This window comes from Rhinopithecus roxellana, chromosome 19 (assembly GCF_007565055.1).
Source record: "Rhinopithecus roxellana isolate Shanxi Qingling chromosome 19, ASM756505v1, whole genome shotgun sequence".
Taxonomy (NCBI): Eukaryota; Metazoa; Chordata; class Mammalia; order Primates; family Cercopithecidae; genus Rhinopithecus; species Rhinopithecus roxellana.
Window position 1 is genome coordinate 62,674,262 of NC_044567.1, and position 22,397 is coordinate 62,696,658.

General features: G+C 57.2%; 2 protein-coding genes across 8 annotated transcripts in view; one reads left to right on the forward strand and one right to left on the reverse strand.

The window, feature by feature from the left end:
* The window catches only part of ITGB4 (integrin subunit beta 4), a 38,366-nt gene extending 24,419 nt beyond the window's left edge, over positions 1–13,947 (forward strand). For 2 of the 7 annotated variants that reach the window (XM_030923557.1, XM_030923558.1), the window contains exons 27-42: positions 160–308; positions 4,996–5,200; positions 6,262–6,419; positions 6,838–7,018; positions 7,129–7,266; positions 8,334–8,516; positions 8,606–8,737; positions 9,935–10,144; positions 10,731–10,970; positions 11,194–11,352; positions 11,833–11,982; positions 12,557–12,745; positions 12,832–12,987; positions 13,071–13,235; positions 13,329–13,439; positions 13,545–13,947. In XM_030923557.1, the coding sequence (XP_030779417.1) occupies positions 160–308; positions 4,996–5,200; positions 6,262–6,419; positions 6,838–7,018; positions 7,129–7,266; positions 8,334–8,516; positions 8,606–8,737; positions 9,935–10,144; positions 10,731–10,970; positions 11,194–11,352; positions 11,833–11,982; positions 12,557–12,745; positions 12,832–12,987; positions 13,071–13,235; positions 13,329–13,439; positions 13,545–13,684 (2,666 nt within the window). In that variant the 3' untranslated portion in view covers positions 13,685–13,947. Of the gene's footprint in view, positions 1–159; positions 309–4,995; positions 5,201–6,261; positions 6,420–6,837; positions 7,019–7,128; positions 7,267–8,333; positions 8,517–8,605; positions 8,738–9,934; positions 10,145–10,730; positions 10,971–11,193; positions 11,353–11,818; positions 11,983–12,556; positions 12,746–12,831; positions 12,988–13,070; positions 13,236–13,328; positions 13,440–13,544 lie in introns of those variants that run through there. The other 5 variants (XM_030923559.1, XM_030923560.1, XM_010387579.2 and 2 more) reach the window with 5 other exon arrangements.
* Positions 13,948–14,066: 119 nt separating this feature from the next.
* On the reverse strand, positions 14,067–21,722 carry GALK1 (galactokinase 1). The gene is made up of 8 exons (XM_010387577.2): positions 21,370–21,722; positions 20,294–20,483; positions 19,726–19,845; positions 19,420–19,555; positions 19,111–19,292; positions 14,580–14,730; positions 14,340–14,502; positions 14,067–14,257 (listed from the first exon to the last, which is right to left on the reverse strand). The coding sequence occupies exons 1-8, from the start codon at positions 21,622–21,624 to the stop codon at positions 14,186–14,188; spliced, it is 1,269 nt and encodes a 422-aa protein (XP_010385879.1). The 5' UTR covers positions 21,625–21,722; the 3' UTR covers positions 14,067–14,185.
* Positions 21,723–22,397: the final 675 nt, after the last annotated feature.

Consider the following 22,397-nt stretch of genomic DNA (forward strand, 5'->3'; position numbering starts at 1 on the left):
TTTTCCATTTCGCTCCTGTGCTTTTCCCAGAGGGCAATGCATGGAGGGAACCAAGTGGACTCCTGGATTCTGGGCTGGGCTGGGCCGGGCTGCCGGAGAGCAGAAGGTGGGAAGGGACTGGGCCCAGCATGCACTGACCAGTGCCCGGGCTCCTTGCAGCCAGAGATGTGGTGTCCTTTGAGCAGCCTGAGTACTCGGTCAGCCGTGGGGACCAGGTGGCCCGCATCCCTGTCATCCGGCGCGTCCTGGACGGCGGGAAGTCTCAGGTCTCCTACCGCACGCAGGATGGCACTGCGCAGGGCAACCGGGTGAGGCTCCGCCACAGGGTCGAGGGTGCAGCCCGGGGGGCTGCGTGGGCGCTGCATTGGGTTCCCAGGACAAAGCAGTACATGGCAGCTGCTTGAGTCCCTGGATGCTGGCCATGCCCCTGGCTGGCCTCCCAAGGACATGTTCACCTGCTCCTGCCACCCTGTGGCAGGGGAGTCTCACCTGCCCAGGGTGCCAGTGACACCCTGGGTGAGGCTCCATTGCCGCCAGGGACTCAGGCCAAGAGGGCTCTTTCCTCCTTCATGGGCCAGGGACCTGCCCAGACCATTCCTGTCCCCTCCTGCAACCCAGGATCCACAGGGCAGCCAAACCTCTTGGAGATAAACTCCCGCTATATGCCACAGTCCTGGGGGCTTTGGGCTTCTTGAGCTGGGATCAAAGACCCCATGTCCCCGGGCCAGACTCCTCAAGGGCTGTAACGATTTGCCCTCCCCTGGGCCAAGCAGCAGGAGCAACCATTCAAGGCAGGGAGTGCTGTGGCTGGGCCAGCATCACCTTCACTGCTGAGCCCCAGTGCTGGGGTACAGCCAAATCCAGGTGCACACAGGCTGGACTGGGTTTTAGGCTTCATAGTTTTGTTTCTTTTTTTTGTTTCATGTGGGGTTTTTTTGCTTCTTAATTTTTTGGGGAGTCAGGGTCTTGTTATGTTGCCCAGGCTGGTCTTGAACTCCTGACCTCAAGTGATCCACCCACCTCGGCCTCCCAAAGTGCTGGGATTACAGGAATGAGCCACCATGCCTGCCCTAGCTTTTGTGTCTTTAGTAGAGATGGGGTTTTGCCATGTTGGCCAGGCTGGTCTTAAACTCCTGATCTCAAGTGATCCGCCCACCTTGGCTTCCCAAAGTGCAGGGATTACAGGTGTGAGCCAGTGCACCTGGCCTTTCTAGTTTTTAAATGTTGGCAACAAATCCGTAATTAAAAACAAAGGCTGGGCATGGTGGCTCACACCTATAATCCCAGCACTTTGGGAGGCTAAGGTGGGAGAATCACTTGAACCCAGGTGTTCGAGACCCTGTCTACACATATAATGTAAACATGAGCTGGGCACAGTAGTGCATACTTGTGGACCCAGCCACTTGGGAGGCTGAGGCAGGAGGATCACTTGAGGCCAGGAAGTTTAGGCTGCAGCAAGCCATGTTCATGCCACTGCACTTCAGCCTGGGCAACAAAGTAAGACCCTCTCTAAAAAAAAAGTTAATTAAAAAAAAAACCAAACAAAAAAACAAAGAAACAAAACCTGGTTCCAAGTGCAGTAGCTCATGCACATAATCCCAACACTGTGGGAGACCACAGTGGGAGGATCCCTCTAGCCCAGGATTTGGAGACCAGCTTGGGCAACATAGTGAGACCCTGTCTCTACTGAAAAAAAAAAAAAAAAAAGGCCACGCGAGGTGGCGTCTGCCAGTAATCTTAGTATTGTGGGAGGCCAAGGCAGGCGGATCGCCTGGGGTCACGAGTTCGAGACCAGCCTGGCCAACATGGTGAAAACATGTCTCTACTAAAAATACAAAAAAATTAGCTGGGCATGGTGACACGTGCCTCTAATCCCAGCTACCCGGGAGGCTGAGGCAGGAGAATTGCTGGAAACCAGGAGGTGGAGGCCGCAGTGAACCGAGATCATGCCACTGCACTCCAGCCTGAGCGACAGAGCGAGATTCTATCTCAAAAAAAGACAAAAAAAATTCTCTCAAAAGTAATAAAGTCTTGCCTCCCTGGGCCCACAGGCCTGTTCGGCAAACATAGGGGAGCATGTAGTCAGCAGGCCCGGGCTGCCAGGCCACATCCTATTTTTATTTACTTCTTTTTATTGATAGGAACTGTTCTCATTATTTTTCCGATGTCCTCCCATAAAAATTCCAAAGAAGAATTTCTTTTATTTTAAGAGACAAGGTCTCCCTCTAGCCCAGGGTGGAGTACAATGGCACAGTCCTAGCTCTACAATCTTGAACTCCTGGACTCAAGCAATTGTTCAACCTCAGCCTCCCAAGTAGCTGGGACTACAGATGTCCACCACCACACTGGCTAATTTTGTGGTTTGTTTTTTTTTTTCTTTGAGACAGAGTCTCGCTCTGTTGCCCAGGCTGGCGTAATCTCAGCTCACTGCAACCTCCACCTCCAGGGTTCAAGCGATTCTCCTGCCTCAGCCTCCCGAGTAACTGGGACTACAGGTGTGCACCACCACGCCCAGCTAATTTTTGTATTTTTAGTAGAGACGGGGTTTCACCATGTTGGTCAGGCTGGTCTCGAACTCCTGACCTCATGATTCACCCACCTCGGTCTCCCAAAGTGCTGGGATTACAGGCTTGAGCCACCGCGCCCGGCCGAGATAGGTTTTCGCCATGTTGCCCAGGTGGCTCTCGAACTCCTGGGATAACATGATCCTTTTGCCTTGCCTTCTGGCTATCCTGTTACACTTGTATAAAGATGCTTTGAGGCCGGGTGCAGTGGCTCATGCCTGTAATCCCAGCACTTTGGGAGGCCAGGGCGGGCGGATCGCTTGAGATCAGGAGTTTGAGACCAGCCTGGCCAACGTGGCAAAACCCTGTCTGTACCGAAAATACAGAAAATGATCTGGTGGTGGTCCCAGCTACTTGGGAGGCTGAGGTGGAGCCCAGTAGGTAGAGGTTGCAGTGAGCCGAGATAGTGCCACTGCACTCCAGCCTGGGTGACAGAGTGAGACCCCTGTCTCAAAAAAAAAGCTTTGATATTTATTTTTTAAAACATTTTAATTTCTCACCTTTTTATTTTGAAAACCTTCAAACATACAGAAAACTAGAAGGAACAATAAAACTAGCACCCATTTACCCTTTACATAGATTCGCCGATTGCTAATATTTGCTTTCTCTGTCTTTCTATATAGATAGCGACACAGAAATAGAGATACAGATGTGGACATCTGTATCTTCACATTGATTATTCTAGTATAGATGTGGACATCTGTATCTTCACATTGATTATTCTAGTACCTAAAATTAGTCCATATTCCGGCTGGGCGTCACCGGTGACTGACACCTTAATCCCAGCACTTTGGGAGGCCGAGGCAGGTGGATCACCTGAGGTCAGGAGTTTGACACCAGCCTGACCAACGTGGAGAGACCTCGTCTCTACGAAAAATACAAAAATTAACCAGGCATGGTGGCGGATGCCTACAATCCCAGCTACTAGCTAGGCTGAGGCAGGAGAATCATTTGAACCCAGTGGGTGGAGGTTGCACTGAGCTGAGATTGCACCACTTCACTCCAGTCTGGGCAAAAGAGCAAAACTCCATCCCAAAAAATATATATAAAATAAAATAAAATTGGTCCATATTCCGATGTCCCCTTGTTTGGATGTCCCAATAATGTCCTTTATAGCTTTTTTTCTCCCAAGTGCAGGAACCAGTCAAGGATTTGGCATTGAATTTTTTCACGGGTCTTGACTCCTTTTATCTAGAAAAGTTTCCTGGCTTTGTCTTCCGTGATGCTGACTTTTGTTAAGACAAGGTCTTGCTCTGTTGCCCAGGCTGGAGTGTAATGCCTTACTGCAACCTCTGCCTCCCGGGTTCAAGCATTTCTCCTGCCTTAGCCTTCCAAGTACCTGGGATTACAGGCACCTGCCACCATGCTGGGCTAATGACACTGACACTGACATTTTTGAAATATCTATGTAGGTGGCTTGCAGGCAGCTCCCTGGTTTGTTTTTTGTTGTTGTTTTGTTTTGTTTTGTTTTTGTTTTTGTTTTACAACTATGGACCTCACTTTCTGAGTTGGGTGGCATGAGATTGCCTCCCCAGCCATGGCCCTGGCTGCTGCGCCTGGAATTGAAATCTTGCCCTGAAGTGCCACCTAGTGGTCTTCTATGTGAAGGATTTTCTTTTTTTTCCTCCCAGTTCTTATCCTGGAAAGCTCAGGCAAGTTCCACTGCATTGAAAGGAAGCTGGGTGGCTCACACCTGTAATCCCAGCACTTTGGGAGGCCAAGGTGGGTGGATGGCTTGAGGCCGGGAGTTCAAGACCAGCCTAGGCAACATAGGGTAACCGTGCCTCTACAAAAAAAAAAAAAAAAGCCAGGTGTGGTACACACCTGTAGTCCCAGCTACTCAGGAGGCTGAGGGAAAGGATGGGCTGAGCCCAGGAGGTCAAGGCTTCAGTGAGCCGTGATTGTGCCCCTGCACTCCAGCCTGGGTGACAAGAGTGAGACCCTATCTCAAAAACAAAAACAAAAACACAGAAACGTGGCTGGACATGGTGGCTCACGTCTGTAATCCCAGCACTTTGGGAGGCCAAGGCGGGAGGATCACTTGAAGTCAGGAGTTCGAGACCAGCCTGGTCAACATGGTGAAACCCCATCTCTACTAAAAAGACAAAAATTAGCTGGGCGTGGTGGCAGGTTCCTGTAATCCCAGCTACTCGGGAAACTGAGGTGTGAGAATCATTTGAACCCGGAAGGTGGAGGTTGCAGTGAGCCGAGATCATGCCACTGCACTCCAGCCTAGGTGAAAGAGTGAGATTACACCTCAAAAAAAAAAAAAAAAAAAAAAACCCACAAAAACCTGAAGCTGATTTAAGTACTCCACCCAGCAAGCAGGGATGATCTCTGCAGTGTCCATGAGGTTGGGAGGGAGCATGTGGCCGTGACTCTTGCCTCAGCCCCCAACCACGACCCTGACCCTGACCCCCTCCACTCCCAGGACTACATCCCTGTGGAGGGTGAGCTGCTGTTCCAGCCTGGAGAGGCCTGGAAAGAGCTGCAGGTGAAGCTCCTGGAGCTGCAAGAGGTCGACTCCCTTCTGCGGGGCCGCCAGATCCGCCGTTTCCACGTACAGCTCAGCAACCCTAAGTTTGGGGCCCACCTGGGCCAGCCCAACTCCACCACCATCATCATCAGGGACTCAGGTAGGCAGAGCCTGGGGGTTGGCTTAAGCAGGGGGAGAGGGAAGACTGGGGGGGTCTCTCAACTAGGTCTGCCAGATTTAGCAAATCCAAACACAGGACTCCCGGCTAAATCTGAATTTCAGATAACAACATACACATTGGTAGGATAAGTGTGTTCCATGCAATATTTGGAACATACTTATCCTTTTTTTGCAAAATGGGCTGGGTGCGATGGCTCATGCCTGTAATCCCAGCACTTTGGGAGGTCGTGGTGGGAGGATCACTTGAGCCCAGGAATTCTAGACCAGCCTGGGCAACATAGTGAGACCTCTACAAAAAATAAACAAATTAGCTTGGCGTAGTGGTGCGCACCTAGAGTCCCAGCCACTCCGGAGACTGAGGTGGGAGGATCACTTGAGCCCAGGGGGTCTGGGCCACAGCAAGCTGTGATCACACCACTGCACAGCGCCTGAGCCATGGAATGAGACCCTGCCCCTCAACAACAAAAGAAAAAGCTTGTTTATCTGAAATTCAAATGTCACTAGGCATCCTGCATTTTATCCGGCAACCCTACAGCCAGAGAGGCTGAGGTCATGTTGTCACCACACAATAGGAATTCTCCCATCAGACCCTGGCCCTTTGGCTTCAGCCTCAGTTCCAACTAACATGCAGGTGCTTCTGGAAGGGGTGGGCCAGTTAGTTCCTATCAGCCCTCAGCCTCCCCGCTGGGAGAAGGCCTGCCAGGAAGATGGGAGAGGAGTGAGATACTCAGGGTATGGTGTGGAGATGGGGCAGGGAGCAAATGTTCTCATGTGGAATGTTCCCTGAGCTGCCAAGGGAGAAAGGGGCAGACCAACTCCCTCCTCCTTCTGTTCCTCCAGAGACCCTCCTGGGTCCTCCGCCAGGCTTGGCAGGATGCTCTATGTGGCAGCAATGGGGCACCAGGTGTCCAGAGACGCGGGTGGGCAGGTCTGAGTTGAATGCGCTGGGCAGAGCGCCCTGGGTGTTTAAGTGGGTCTCTGGCGCCCCCTGGTGGCAAAGGAGGATCTCAGTGGTTGCCCTGCCCCGGCTTGACCCATTAGATGAACTGGACCGGAGCCTCACGAGTCAGATGGTGTTATCACAGCCACCCCCTCATGGTGACCTGGGCGCCCCGCAGAACCCCAACGCTAAGGCCGCTGGGTCCAGGAAGATCCATTTCAACTGGCTGCCCCCTTCTGGCAAGCCAATGGGGTACAGGGTAAGGCGGGGGGCTGAGGGCCACGGCAGGTGGATGGGCGGTCTGGTACCAGCACTCACGGAAGAGGTGGGCCGTCTGAGGCCAGGGCCCGCTGAGAGAGAGCAGACAGTGAACCTAGCACAGGTGGTCAGAGGGAAACCCGGTCTGTGCTGGGGAAGAGGGAAGACCCATTCCCGAGCTTATTAGACATTTGTCCTCCTTCCTAAAATGGGGCCCCCTCCCACCCCCGCATGGGAGACACCTCCACCTGCTCTGCCCCCGTCCTGATGTGTGCACATGGCAGATCTTTCAGCCCCTCCCTCGGCCCTTAGTGTCTCTCATCTGTGCAAAGAGGACAGTAAGGGCAGAGGTCAGCAGAGGGACAGGCAGCTTGGGTGCCTGCTGCTCCCTGCTGACCAGGACCCGTCCCTGGGGGCAGGTAAAGTACTGGATTCAGGGTGACTCTGAGTCCGAAGCCCACCTGCTCGACAGCAAGGTGCCCTCAGTGGAGCTCACCAACCTGTACCCGTATTGCGACTATGAGATGAAGGTGTGCGCCTACGGGGCTCAGGGCGAGGGACCCTACAGCTCCCTGGTGTCCTGCCGCACCCACCAGGAAGGTGAGGCCTCGCCATGTCTGTCCATTTGTCCCCTGGCTGCCCTGATGCCAGTGTGCCCAGCCCTCCCCTCTGCCACTGACAGCACTCTTCCTGTATCCCCCACTCCCTAGTGCCCAGCGAGCCAGGGCGTCTGGCCTTCAATGTCGTCTCCTCCACGGTGACCCAGCTGAGCTGGGCTGAGCCGGCTGAGACCAACGGTGAGATCACAGCCTATGAGGTCTGCTATGGCCTGGTCAACGACGACAACCGTAAGAACCACATCTTCCTTCCTGCCGGCAGAGAGAACAGCCACGGAAAGGGAGGGGACAAAGTGGGAGGGAGCTCTGGGTCACTCCCTGGACCTGCTGAGCAGAGCACTCGAGGCCTTCATTCTGGTTAGCAGATAAGCCTGAGGCATCGTTAGGGTTTTGGCCAGATTTTGGGCTGGGTTGCATTCTAAGACCAAACCCAGAAGGTTGCAGGGTGGGTGGTTACCTATGTGGAGTGGGGTCACAGGCTCAGGGGTACCCCTCCCCATGCAGGTAACCAGGGAGCTCACACTTGCATGGTTTTCTTAGGGCAAGAGGAAAGTTACCGGATTTAGCAAACAGAAATACAGGAGGCTCTGAATTTCAGATAGCACTTTAAAAGATTATTTTGTACATTGAGAGGCCGAGGCAGGTGGACTGCTTGAGGTCAGGAGTTCAAGACCAGCCTGGCTAACATGGTGAAACCCTGTTTCTACTAAAAATTAGCCAGGCATGGTGGCTCATGCCTGTAGTCTCAGCTAGTCAGGAGGCTGAGGCAGGAGAATTGCTTGAATCCAGAAGGCTCAGGTTGCAGTGAACCGAGATCGTGTCACTGCACTCCAGCCTGGGTGACAGAGCTAGACTCCGCCGCCAAAAAAAAAAAAAAAAAAGATTATTTTATACAGTGTTTTATCTGGCAGCCTGAGATCAGAGTGCCTGGCAGAACAGTTATTTCTCCAGTCCTGGAAGGGAGGCAGGGGTGGGCAACCCCCTATGTGTGCCCTTGCCTCTTGTGGAGGCACCGTGGATATATGGGTAGAGGTGACATCGAGGCCAACTTGAAGTTGACTATAGCCTTGGCTCTGCCACTTACTCAGCAGAGTCCCTTGGAGGGCTGGTGACACATGTCCACACCAGTCATGCTGACGCTCGGGGCTCCACAGGCAGCAATTCAGCAGTGGCTGGCTTTGCCTTGCTCCCCAGCCCCTGGGTGCTGTCCAGGGGATGCACGACTGTCCTGTGTCAGGGCTGGTGCTGGGACAAGGCTGGGACCTGGGTGACCCTCTGAAGCACTCTCCCTGCCCCAGGACCTATCGGGCCCATGAAGAAGGTGCTGGTTGACAATCCTAAGAACCGGATGCTGCTTATTGAGAACCTTCGGGAGTCCCAGCCCTACCGCTACACGGTGAAGGCGCGCAACGGGGCTGGCTGGGGGCCCGAGCGGGAGGCCATCATCAACCTGGCCACCCAACCCAAGCGGCCCATGTCCAGTGAGTGGTGGGCAGGGAGGTGAGGGGCAGACGGGGTAGGGGGACAGAGGGCAGCAGCCAGGGCCCTGGCTCACTCCCCCACCCTGCAGTCCCCATCATCCCTGACATTCCCATCGTGGATGCCCAGAGCGGGGAGGACTACGACAGCTTCCTTATGTACAGCGATGATGTTCTACGCTCGCCATCTGGCAGCCAGAGGCCCAGCGTCTCTGATGACACCGGTGAGTGGAGACCTGGGACCCACAAGAAGACAGTGGGGGTCTTGGGTACAGAGGGAGTCCACTGGGTCCAGAGAGAGGGCAAAGGGGCCAGCAACTAGAGGACACGGAGGTTAAGACAGCCTTGGACAGATGCAATGGTGTGCACATCTGTGCACGGGGCACAGGAACCAGTGCCTGGGGGACAGACGCACACAGCCTTGTGCAAGCACACACGAGTTCATGCCCACGGGACCATGAAGAAACACAACTTCACAACTTGAAGGTTCAGCAGCTCTGCCATGCACACAGGACACTCAGGCCATCCTCCCGGGGCCAGGCCTGGCCCAGAAGCCCTGGGCAGCCACCAGGTGGCCACCTGGCAGGGGTAGGGGAGCCAAGGAGACAAGAACACCCCCCAACGGCTCTGTCCTTCCTCCTTGATTCCCAGAACAAAGTGGTACAGAGCCCTTAGCTGGGCCTCCTGAGTGCTCAGTGTCAGCTCTGACTCCACCTGTGGGACATCAAATGAATCACTTATCCTCTCCTTGCGTCAGTTTTCTGCTCTGTATAATGGGATACCAATCACACAGTACCATGAGTGGAAAAGCCTCTGGGGCACGTATATCATTTTTATTTTCTTCCGTCCCTGCCTATGCCTTAAGCTGCCCCCAGTGAACACATACTGGCCCCCACGGGGCTGAGCTTGGGCTTAAGGAGCCATTTTAAGGGGTTCAGGTGGAGCGCAGCTGGTGTGACTCTGGAACCCCAGCTCAGCTGCTTCTAACACTACCTACGAAGCGCTCGGTGGCTTGCGGAACGGTCCCTGGGAGGCAGGCAGGGGCGAGATTCCTCTCTCCATTGTACAAATGGGAAACTGAGTCTCAGAGAGGTTAAGTAAGGCAAGGGAGACCTCACAGCTGGTGACAGAGCCCAGGCTTCCCCCAGGTCTCCTGGCGGGTCAGGGGGTCTCCAGCTGTGCCAAGGCTGCACTCCTTCATCTGGAAAGGCTCCAGCCGCGCGAGGGTTTCACCTGCGTTTCACCTGCCGCGGGCCTTCCCCATCCGGCCTTGCGCATCTACTCCCGCCCCCAAAACACACCCTGAGATCCCAGGAGCTGGAGACAGGCTCCCCTCGCAGCGCCTCCGGCCTTCCCCTGCCTGGCCCTGCTCGGCCCGGCGCTTCCAGGCGGTGCCAACGCGGCCCTTCGTTGTTCCCAAGGCTGCGGCTGGAAGTTCGAGCCCCTGCTGGGGGAGGAGCTGGACCTGCGGCGCGTCACGTGGCGGCTGCCCCCGGAGCTCATCCCGCGCCTATCGGCCAGCAGCGGGCGCTCCTCCGACGCCGAGGCGCCCCACGGGCCCCCGGACGACGGCGGCGCGGGCGGGAAGGGGGACAGCCTGCCCCACAGTGCGACACCCGGGCCCCCCGGAGGTGACAGGCTCACCCGCCGCGCCCCGATCCGCACCCACCCAGCCTCACGCCCACAGGGCCTGGGGGCTTGGGGTGGGTGTCTGCCCTGCCTCGGGGCCCCAGTTTCAGCCAGGCTGGGGCCTTGGCGGCTGGGGGACACAGCTGCTCAGAGGCAGGGCTCAGTGCCAGGGGACACCCGAGGCGGGTGCTTGGGCCCTTATGGTGCCTGCCTGGCCAGGGGGTGCAAATTCAGAAGTCTGCTCGGGGAGCGGACCCTGGCACCCAAGTAGACTGCTCAGGGGCCTCAAAGGACAGGAGCGAAGGCTTCGGGATTTCCCCAGGGCAAATCCCCCACTGCTGCCAGGGTCGGCTGTGCTCATACCGATATAGTGGCCAGCCAGAGGACATGGGCTGTGGAAGCCTGGGTGGCCCTTGGGCTCCTCCAGGGACAGAGGGCCTCTGTCCCTAGTGGTTTGAGGGAAACTGGTTGTATTTAAGCAAAAGCCACCCAGAGGGTGGGTGACCAGGAATGTGCAGGGCCAAACCTGCTCCTTGAGGCCTGGGTCTGGGGCAGGCCTGACCAAGGGGCCCTGCTCTCCCCCTGCAGAGCACCTGGTGAATGGCCGGATGGACTTTGCCTTCCCGGGCAGCGCCAACTCCCTGCACAGGATGACCACGACTGGTGCCGCTGCCTATGGCACCCACCTGAGCCCGCACGTGCCCCACCGTGGACTAAGCACATCCTCCACCCTCACACGGGACTACCACTCGCTGACCCGCTCGGAACACTCACACTCGACCACAATGCCCAGGGACTACTCCACCCTCACCTCCGTCTCCTCCCATGGTGAGTGACCTCAGCCAACCCTGCCTCTCCCACTAAGCCTTCCTCTCTTCCAGCTCCTGGAGCCTCAGGCTTCTGCCTGCTGTCCCGACGGTCCATTCTCCAACACACATGCATGTACACATGCACGCACACACACATGCATGCACACATGCACACACGCACGCATGCACACTTATGCATGCACACTCCTTGCTCCTCTCACTCTTGTTTTGTCCTGCCCTAGGCCTCCCTCCCATCTGGGAACACGGGAGGAGCAGGCTTCCGCTGTCCTGGGCTCTGGGGTCCCGGAGTCGGGCTCAGATGAAAGGGTTCCCCCCTTCCAGGGGCCCACGAGACTCTATAATCCTGGCTGGGAGGCCAGCAGCGCCCTCCTGGGGCCCAGGTAGTACAGGGGTGGCCATCCTGTCTCCACAGCTGTCCTGCTCCATCTGTCATCCAGCCACCATAGCAGCCACCAGCTGTGCCCACTGCTTCCCCTCCATTCCATCCACAGGACCCCCGCCTGCCCACAGGCGCTAACCACCTGCCCTACCATCAGTGCTGATGCCTAACACTGCCTCTGCCCTTCCAGGGGGCGGGGCTATGGCTGGGGCAGGAGAGGGGCCAGGCCAGCTGAGGAATTGAGGCGGTGGGACTGGCAGACTCACGGCTCACCCTCTCTTGGCACAGGCAGGGCCCGCACCCTCCTGGAGGATGTGTGGTAGGTGCTGGGCAGCCTGGACAGGGTGTTGCAGGGTGAGTTGTCCAGCCAGCGATCAGTGTAGATATGCTAGCCAAGGGAGGGAGGTCGGGGGCAGCACTGTGACTCCCGCTGAGACCCTAGCCCCTGCATCTCTGACTGACTGCAGCCTCCTGTCCCCAGACTCTCGCCTGACCGCTGGTGTGCCCGACACGCCCACCCGCCTGGTGTTCTCTGCCCTGGGACCCACATCTCTCAGAGTGAGCTGGCAGGAGCCACGGTGCGAGCGGCCGCTGCAGGGCTACAGCGTGGAGTACCAGCTGCTGAACGGCGGTGAGACATGGCAACTGCTGGGCTGTGGGGTGCAGCCCCGCGAGCCCTGGCCCCAGGGTGACACACAGGGCACCTCAGCTGTGTCAGAACCCACCCAAATCCCTTGAGTGCGAAAGCCCCCATCCAGCCTGAGAGGGTCTCCCACCCTACTTCTTTGCCTCCCCTCCCACTTCTTTTCCTCCCCTCTTCTGAGGCCTCACCCATCTCCCTGGGCCTCTCTCCTGGTCCTTCTCTGCTAGGTCTCACCTAACAAGGCCTCTTTGGGCTGCGATCCTAGAGCCCGAGATGCCTTTGGGGGAACGAGGAAGTGGCACTTCCTTGGGCAGGGACATTCAAAGCAGCATGACCAGGGCGCAGGATTTTACCCAAACATGAGTGGGATTACAGGCTCCACTCTTGTATAGTACACAACCTGAACAACCAGCCATACCATACTGTACCCAACCTGTACCCAAACCACAGCTAGTTCTGGGTGGGTGATAACCAGGTCTTGATGGCAACTTAGGGAAGAGGGGGATCAGGCCAGGGGTGGGAGTAACACTGCGCTACTCTCTGCCCCCACCTGACCCCTCAGGCGAGCTACATCGGCTCAACATCCCCAACCCTGCCCAGACCACGGTGGTGGTGGAAGACCTCCTGCCCAACCACTCCTATGTGTTCCGCGTGCGGGCCCAGAGCCAGGAAGGCTGGGGCCGAGAGCGTGAGGGTGTCATCACCATCGAATCCCAGGTGCACCCGCAGAGCCCACTCTGTCCCCTGCCAGGTGAGTTGCCTCCCCCAACCCCACAGCTGCCCCCATCATGCCCACCACCCACCCACATGCTGACGCTCTTCCTCTACTGCCCCCAGGCTCCACCTTCACTTTGAGCACTCCCAGCGCCCCAGGCCCACTAGTGTTCACTGCTCTGAGCCCAGACTCGCTGCAGCTGAGCTGGGAGCGGCCACGGAGGCCCAATGGGGATATCGTCGGCTACCTGGTGACCTGTGAGATGGCCCAAGGAGGAGGTGCTGCCCGCCCCGAGGGCAGGGGTGGCCAGGGGAGGGGTAGACAGGGGGCTGCAGAGGCTGAAGGCAGCTTCTCTGCTCAGGGCCAGCCACTACATTCCGGGTGGATGGAGACAGCCCTGAGAGCCGGCTGACCGTGCCGGGCCTCAGCGAGAACGTGCCCTACAAGTTCAAGGTGCAGGCCAGGACCACTGAGGGCTTCGGGCCAGAGCGCGAGGGCATCATCACCATAGAGTCCCAGGATGGAGGTAGGCACCTGTCCTTTCCTTCACCTCCCACTCCTCCTCGGGCCGTGCCTTCTCCTGGCACCACCCTCTGACCAGCCAATCTGCCCACTCCAGGCCCCTTCCCACAGCTGGGCAGCCATGCCGGGCTCTTCCAGCACCCACTGCAAAGTGAGTACAGCAGCATCACCACCACCCACACCAGCGCCACCGAGCCCTTCCTAGTGGGTGAGCACTGAGGGCCAGGGGGTCCCGGCTCTCCCAGGACAGGGAGCTAGCAGAGGGAGAGGGGCAGACCCCAGGCCAGGTCATCTAATGCCTCCTCCTCCACAGATGGGCTGACCCTGGGGGCCCAGCACCTGGAGGCAGGCGGCTCCCTCACCCGGCATGTGACCCAGGAGTTTGTGAGCCGGACGCTGACCACCAGCGGAACCCTCAGCACCCAGGTGGACCAACAGTTCTTCCAAACCTGATCCCACCCTGCCCCACCCCCACCATGTCCCACTAGGCATCCTTCCAACTCCTCTCCCAGAGCCTCCTCAGCTACTCCATCCTTGCACCCCTGGGTGCCCAGCCCACCCACATGCACAAGAGCAGGGGCTAGGTGTCTCCTGGGAGGCATGAAGGGAGCAAGGACCCCCTCTCTGGGCCCAAACCTATTTGTAACCAAAGAGCTGGGAGCAGCACAAGGACCCAGCCTTTGTTCTGCACTTAATAAACAGTTTTGCTACTGCTAGGCCCTGCCTTGCCCATTCTTCTGGGGCCTGAGAGGTGCTCGCCTAGGGTAGGGGAGCGGTTCTGACATCCCCCATTCTCTGACACCCAAGCATACACCCACCTCTAGAGGCAGGCAGGTACCACGTTGGAGGCACAAGTTTATTGAGCACCCAGATACGGAAGGTGGCACCAGGCACAGAGCCATGGGACTGGCCTGCAGGCCCTGCACCCTCGCCGTGTGCTGTCCTGGAGCCTCCTCACAAGCGCAGCACCTTGGCTCCATCGGCCGCTTGAGAGAGGTAGAAGGTGGCAGTCCCGCCATAGTGCTCCTGTGAGAGGTGGGCTGGGGGTGAGTGGCAGGGCCCCGGGAAGCCGCCGCTCCTGCCCGCCCAGGCCCTGGTGCCCGCCCACCTGGATGTGCTGCATGGCGTGGGGAGCAGCAGAGGCCTCCAGCAGTGTCACCGTGCAGCCACCGAAGCCACCGCCCGTCATGCGGCTGCCATAAACCCCAGGCACAGCAAGTGCGGCCTCCACCAGCTGGTCCAGCTCCGGGCAGCTCACCTCATAGTCGTCTCTGCAGAGAGGATATCGAAGGGGTGGGTCCAGGGCCGGCCTGTGCCTGGCAGGAGCGGGGCGCCCAGAGGGCCTCACCTGAGTGAGCGGTGGCTCTCCACCATGAGGCGGCCAAAGGCTCTGTAGTCACCGCGTCTCAGGGCAGCCGCTGCCTGAGCCGTGCGCTGAATCTCCCCCACCACGTGCCGGGCCCGCCGGAAGCCCTCTTTGCTCACCAGTTCCCGGGCAGCTGGGGAGGAAAAAGGAGTCAGCAGCCGCTTCTCACTGCCTGGGACCGCGACACCTGTGAAGGCCAGCAGGCGGTGATGGCAGTGGCCCTGGCTGGACAGTGAAGGGTGGGAGGCCACGGGGACGGGGCAGCCCGGCTCTCTCAGACATGGGTCTGAAGAGCCCCTTTATCACAGTGCCTCCTCCCCCAACTGTAAAACGGGACACCTTGGTCCTTCAGGGAGCAGTGAGGGTTGAAACACTCCACACTTCCCAAGGTGAGTGCTGCCCTCAAGAGGCCCCCACAGCAGGAGAAGAAATTCTGCGGAGCCACATGGAGCCTCGAGGGCTGGGACTCCAGAAGAGGGGGCAGGAGCAGCCAGGGACCAGCAGGCCATCCCATCTGGCTGGAGCTGAGGCTGGAGGGGTACCTGGGTCAGTACCGGTACTGACTCAGTGTACTGCGCCCAGCCAAACCTGCAGGTTTAAGTGGGAAGCTTGTTATAGGTGGCATGGTGGGATAGAGGGGCAAGGAGATGCAAAGGACTAAGAAATGAATGAGCGGGCGCGGTGGCTCAAGGCCTGTAATCCCAGCACTTTGGGAGGCCGAGGCGGGCGAACTGCCTGAGGTCAGGAGCTCTAGACCAGCCTGGCCAACATGGCAAAACCCTGTCTCTAATAAAAATACAAAAATTAGCCGGGCATCATGGCAGGCACCTGTAATCCCAGCTACTCAGGAGGCTGAGGCAGGAGAATTGCTTGAACCTAGGAGGCGGAGGGTGCAGTGAGTGGAGGTCATGCCACTGCCCTCCAGCCTGGGTGACAGAGTGAGGCTCCCTCTCAAAAAAAAAAAAGAAAGAAATGAATAGAAATGAGACAGCGGGCGGTGTTTTAGGCGGGAAGAAAACTAAGCATGTCTTGGAGGCTGAGGGAAGGCGCCAGGCAGCCAGGCAGGGGATGGAAGCAGAGGGATTGGGGCTTCTAGGGCAGGACTCTGGAGGAGACAGGGCAAGCTGCTCCCAGGCAGGAGACCTGGAGGAGGGGCAAGGGGAGGCTAGGGTGGGAAGGAGGGCCCAGCTTATTCCAGTGTGAACACCTTGGCCAAGGTCATCTGCACAGAGCAAGCAGGGCAGGGCTGAGCGCTGCTCTGGAGAACGTGACACAGTTCACAAAGGAAAAGGACCCGGAGGTCCCTCGGAGCTGTCTAGTGTCCCTGAGATAGGCACACCTACACTGCCAGGAAGGAACAACTCAGTGTAGACAGCATGGCCGGGCAGTCAAGAGCATGGGCCCTAGAGCTAATCTGTCCAGATAGGGTTCAGATCCCAGCACTGCCTCTCACTGTAGATTCCCCCATCAAAAATATGAGAATTATGGTTAACAGAATGTGCTTTATAGAGTTTGGGGGGGAATTAAATGAGATAATATTGATATGACCTTAAAACTGTCCAATAGACTACCTTCCTGGCCATGGGTAGCAGGAGCTTTAAGGATACTTGTATCTTTTTTATTTTGGAGACAGGGTCTCACTCTGTGGCCCAGGCTAGAGTGCAGTGGTGCAATCACTGCTCACTGCAGCCTCAACCTCCTGGGCTCAAGCGATCCTCCCACCCCAGCCTCCTTAGTAGCTAGGACTACAGGCACACACCACCACGCTCGGTTAATTTTTGTATTTTTTTAGAGATGGGGTTTCGCCATGTTGCCCAGGCTGGTCTCGAATTCCTGAGCTCAATCAATCTGCCTGCCTTGGCCTCCTAAAGTGCTGGGACTACAGGCACAGACGTGAGCCACCGCACCCAGCCTAGAATGCTTGTGTCTCTTGACTCTATAATCCTACTCCTAAGAATCCATTCCTAAGAAACTATTAAGAGAATGCAGATAGGACAGGCGTGGTGACTCACGCCTGTGCCTGTAATCCCAGCACTTTGGAAGGCCGAGGCAGGCGGATCACTTGAGGTCAGGAGTCCAAAACCAGCCTGGCCAATATAGTGAAACCCCATCTCTACTAAAAATACAAAAAAAAAAAAAAAATTAGCTGGCTCTGGTGGCACGTGCCTGTAGTCCCAGCTACTCGAGAGGCTGAGGCAGGAGAATTGCTTGAACCCTGAAGACAGAGGTTGCAGTGAGCCAAGATTACGCCACTGTGCTCCAGCCTGGGCTACAGAGCAAGACTCAGTCTCAAATAAAAAAAAGAGAATGCAGATAAACCGGGTGCCTTTGGTCGCAGCTACCCAGGAGACTAGGTGAGATGACTTGAGCCCAAGAGTTCAGGTCCAGCCTGGGCAGCATAGCAGAACCCATCTCTTTGAAAAATAAAAAAAGATGGCCAGGCACAGTGGCTCATGCCTATAATCCCAGCACTTTGGGAGGCTGAGGCTGGCGGATCACGAGGTCAGGAGTTCAAGACCAGCCTGACCAACATGGTGAAACCTCATCTCTACTAAAATTACAAAAATTAGCCGGGCATGGTGGCGCATGCCTCTAATATCAGCGACTCAGGAGGCTGAGGCAGGAGAATCACTTGAACCTGGGAGGCAGAGGTTGCAGTGAGTGAGATCGTGCCACTGCACTCCAGCCTGGGTGACAGAGCGAGACTCCATTTCAAATAAATAAATAAAAATAAAAATAAAAAATTATTTAAAAAGTTCATCACAGTGTGAGGTGTATCAGAAAATAGTTAAGTAAATGACAGGGCACCTGAATGCTGAAATATTGTGGAGCTTTAAGAGACACACTGAGGCCAGGCGCGGTGGCTCACACCTGTAATCCCAGCACATTGAGAGGCTGAGGCAGGCAGATCACGAGGTCAGGGTTCGAGACCAGCCTGGTCAACGTGAAACCCCATCTCTACTAAAAATATAAAACTTGGCTGGGCATGGTGGTGGGTGCCAGTAATCCCACCTACCCAGGAAGCTGAGGCAGGAGAATCATTTGAACCCAGGAGGCGGAGGTTGCAGTGAGCCAAGATCGTGCCACTGCACTCCAGCCTGGGCAACAGAGCGAGACTCTCTCTCACAAAAAAAAAAGAAAAAGCCACACTGAGATGGGCCTTTCATGGCATAAGATAGGGTTCTGAGATTACGTTAAGTAAAAAAAAAAAGGCTGGTGCGGTGGCTCACACCTGTAATCCCAGCACTTTCGGAGGCTGAGGCAGGAGGATCACCTGAGGTCAGGCATTTGAGACCAGCCTGGCCAATATGGTGAAACCCCAGTATCTACTAAAAATACAAAAAATTTGCCAGGCGTAGTGGTGGTGCCTGTAGTCCCAGCTACTCTGGAGGCTGAGGCAGGAGAATCGCTTGAACCTGGGAGGCAGAGGTTGCAGTGAGCTGAAACTGCACCACTGCACTCCAGCCTGGGTAACAAGACTGAAACTCTGTGTCCAAAACAAAAAACAAAACAAAACAAAAACATGGCAAGTGGGCTGGGCCCAGTGGCTCATGCCTATAATCCCAACACTTTGGGAGGCCAAGGCAGGAGGACCACCTGAGGCCAGAGTTCAAGATCAGCCCAGGCAACATTGCAAGACCCTGTCTTTTTTTTTTTTTTTTTTGAGACAGAGTCTCGGTCTGTCGCCCAAGCTGGAGTGCAGTGGCCGGATCTCAGCTCACTGCAAGCTCCGCCTCCCGGGTTTACGCCATTCTCCTGCCTCAGCCTCCCGAGTAGCTGGGACTACAGGCACCCGCCACCTCGCCCGGCTAGTTTTTTGTATTTTTTAGTAGAGACGGGGTTTCACCGTGTTAGCCAGGATGGTCTCGATCTCCTGACCTTGTGATCCACCCGTCTCGGCCTCCCAAAGTGCTGGGATTACAGGCTTGAGCCACCGCGCCCGGCCAAGACCCTGTCTTTACAAAAATAAAAATGAGCCGGGCATGGTGGCACACCTGTAATCTCAGCTACTGGAAGGCTGAGCTGGGAGGATCCCTTGAGCCCAAGAGTTCAAGTTTGCAGTAAGCTATGATCACAGCACTACACTCCAGCTTGAGCAACAGAACGAGATCCTGCCTCTTAAAAAAAAAAGGGGGCAGGGTGGGGGGCAAGTGATGATATATTACATATACTCAGCTTTGAAAACAGATGTGGAAAAATACTGAAAGGAAAAATGTGAAAATGTCAAGAGTAGCTGTCTCTGGGTAGTGGCCTTATAGCTTGTTATTTTCTACTTTGTACTTTTCTACATTTTCCACAATGGAAATATGATTTTTCGGATTAGATAAGACCATTTTAGGATTTCAAGCAGCCCTGCTGAGGTTGGAACCCTGGGTTTGCAGTGTTTGAAGGGACTGGGGAGAGCACGGCAGAAGGCCCTGGAGATCGGGATCCCAGGCAGGGTCAAGGCCACACTGAGGCGCCAGCAGGGAGCACAGCCGCCTCCAGGACAGAGCACCCCGGCAGTTCTCACCCTCTAGCTCTTCCAGCTGCACCTCCCGGAGGCTTTCCTTGCCCAGCGCCTGGGCCACTTCTTCACACTGGCGCCGCCGCACAGGGTACTCACTGGAGCCCAGGGAGTGGCGGACATTGGAGTTGGTGATGAGCACGGCCAGCTTGGGGTCTGAGAGTGGCACCAGGCTGGTCTCCAAGGACCTGGGGTGGAGTTACAATGGGGGAGATGACGAGGCCAAGCGTGTACTTGCTGCGCCAGGCAGTGGGAACACTCCACTCAGGAGCACCTGAGTGCAGGGCAGGAGGGGACAAGGGGAGCGAGCCCAACCTGCAGTCAATGAGCAGCGCGTGGCCCTTCTGTCCCATGAGTGAGATGAACTGGTCCATGATGCCACAGGGCATCCCTGCGAAGCTGTGCTCAGCCTGCTGACACACCTGGGCGCGGGCAGCTATTGTGCCCGAGTCTGCAGTACAGGGTGAGGTGGGGAGGCTAGGGCTGGTGGGAGCAGCAGTGGCTCCAATGACACTCCAGAGAGATTCCCTGCCACCCCCTCCATAAGGCATAGTAGAAGCTGGGACCACCTGGAGACTTCAGGGAAGGAGGGCTGGGTCAGGGCTGGGGCCTAGCTGGTACCTGGACAGAGCTGCTGGAGGAAGGTGTACATGGCCACTTCCAAGGATGCTGAGCTGGACAGGCCACCCCCCAGGGGCACTGAGCTGACCACCACTGCACTGAAGCCAGGGAGGGGGGCAGCTGCAGGGGAAAGAACAGGTGATGCTAAGAGGGGCTGCCTGGGAGGATGGCACAGGAAGGGCATGTGTCCTGGTGGGAAGGGCAGCATCGGCCTAGCAGCTGTTTCTAGGGTGCCTGTCTCAGTTGTCAGAAGCCACCAACCTGCTGGTCTAAGGGACCCACTGCCCTCCATTTTCCCACCCTCTGAGGTTGCTGGGACACTTCTAATTGTCCTCCTGGTTTGGGGCTCTGAAAGGAAAAAAGGCTAGGGTTTGAATCCTCCAATCAGGTCATGGGAAACCCAAGGCAAGTTCCCGACCTTCTGGGGGCATCAGTTTCCTCATCTGTACAACGGGATGCTCCATTCTGCGAGTCTTCCCCATTGTATCAGACAAATGAATGGGCTCTGTGGCTGTGAGGTGGCACTCCTAGTATCGGTGAGGACTTGGCTCAGGCCTGGGCCCCATACCTGGGTAGTACTGAATCACTCCCTTCACATAGTTGGCCCACCGAGGGGTCCCAGGCTCCAGCGAGCGCTGGGCTGTGGGCAGTGGAAACTGCAGCCGCTGGGGCTCATCGGCACCCTCAGAGGTGGTGAGAAGAGACACCAGCCCGTCCTTGCGGGGGCTGCCCACCACCACCGTCACGAGCTCCAGGGCCTGGCAGGACAGACAAGCAGTGGGTGAGGCTTCCGCCGGCTGATGGAGGAAGCCCCGCCAATGACACCGCCTCCAGCCGAGGTTCTGATGCCTCCGCAGTCATCAGGTTCTGAACTTCCAGGTTCAGCTTCGCAGGGAAGATCCTGAGGGCCAACTGGCCTTGGGGGCTTGAGCCCTGCCCCCCTGGGTCTTCAGGGGCGGGGCGGCTGCTGCTGGAGCACAGACCTGGACTCTGCCCTGAGCTGTGGGGCAAGGGGGACAGCTAGCCCAAAGGGAAAACAGATCACCAGAGCTCCAAAGCCTTTACATTTTGGGGTGGCCCTGGACACCCTGTACCTGTGCACTCCCCAAGCTACAGATGGGGCAGAAAGCGCCCCACACTGAAAGCTGGGAGTCCTCCTCATTCCCAAGTCGCAGCCCCGCCAAGAACCTGCTCTGACCTCCAGCAGTTCACTGGGCCTCTCTGGGCCTCAGTTTCCTCCACTGTGAATTGAACGGGCTGGGCCAGTAGGCTACGTTCGCCCAAGTCTGCGGTTGGGGCCCCACGGTGGCCAGAGGCGTGGAGTGTCCCCTTCTGCGTGACACACGGGGCCTCAGTTTAAGGGGAACATGCTCCCAGGTTGAAGGCGAGGAGCCGCAGCCCACAGAGGGCGGGCTTGAGCGAAGAGGCGGCCGCGCACCCTCTCCCGGCCACTTCCTCGCTTCCTCCCTTCCAACGTGGGGAACAGCCCGTCCCGGGGACTGTTCCGTGAGCCGTTGCTCCAGGCGCAGCTGCCCGCCCCACATCTCCCGCGGGAAGAACTCGCCCCCAGCGCCCCCGAGGCCCGCCCTCCTCGGCGGCCGGGACAGGCGGCGGCGGGCTGGGGCTCGCCGCGCAGCCCCTCACCATAGGCAGCACCAGGCCCTGGTTGTAGTCCGTGTGTTCCCCGATGAGGTTGACACGGCCCGGCGCGGACACGGCCAGCTCGGGCTCGGCCCCGAACTCCTCCCGGAAGGCTCGCCGGGCCTCGGCCAGCAGCTCCGCGACCTGGGGCTGTCTCAAAGCAGCCATGACGCGCGCCTGCAGCACTGAACAGCAGCTCCGGCACAGCCCCGTCGGCGCGGGATGCTCGGGCGGGGCCACGGGCGAGGGTGCGCACATTCCCGCCAGCCCCGCCCCGCGCCCGGACGCCCCGCCCTCAGACCGCAGCCGGTTCCGCCCCCACCCGCAACTCCCGTTGGAATCCAGCTGCTGGGTGGTGGGTGGCAGGGGCTGATGGCGCCGGGTGGGATACAGCGCCCCCGATGGTGTCCTTCTCTTTGGACTTGGGGAAAAACCAATGGGCGCTCACTAGAGTGAGAATAGCCCTGAGTGGCACTTGGCATGACCGGGATTTCTGAGCTGCCCTTCCCTGGCATTGGTGACTTTCTATGTGCCTCATCACCCACAACCACCCACACAGCCAGAGCAATGGAGCTGGCACCCGGTTGACCTGGGATTCCCAAAGGGATCGCCTAGGTCCCCAGGGCCAGCAGCTGTGAGAGATCATCGGCCTCTGGTCACCGGTTTCCAAGAGGGTGACCTGACACTCACTATAAGTAGAGATAAAGATAGACAAGTTTGGGCCGGGCGCAGTGGCTCACGCCTGTAATCCCGGCATTTTGGGAGGCTGAGGCGGGCGGATCACCTGAGGTCGGGAATTCAAGACCAGCCTGACCAACAGGGAGAAACTCCGTCTCTACTAAAAAATACAAAATTAGCTGGGCATGGTGGCTCATACCTGTAGTCCCAGCTACTCGGGAGGCTGAGGCAGGAGAATCGCTTGAACCTGGGAGGCAGAGGTTTCGGTGAGCTGAGATCACTCCACTGCACTCTGGCCTGGGCAACAAGAGCGAAACTCCGTCTAACAACAACAACAACAAAAAAGACAGACA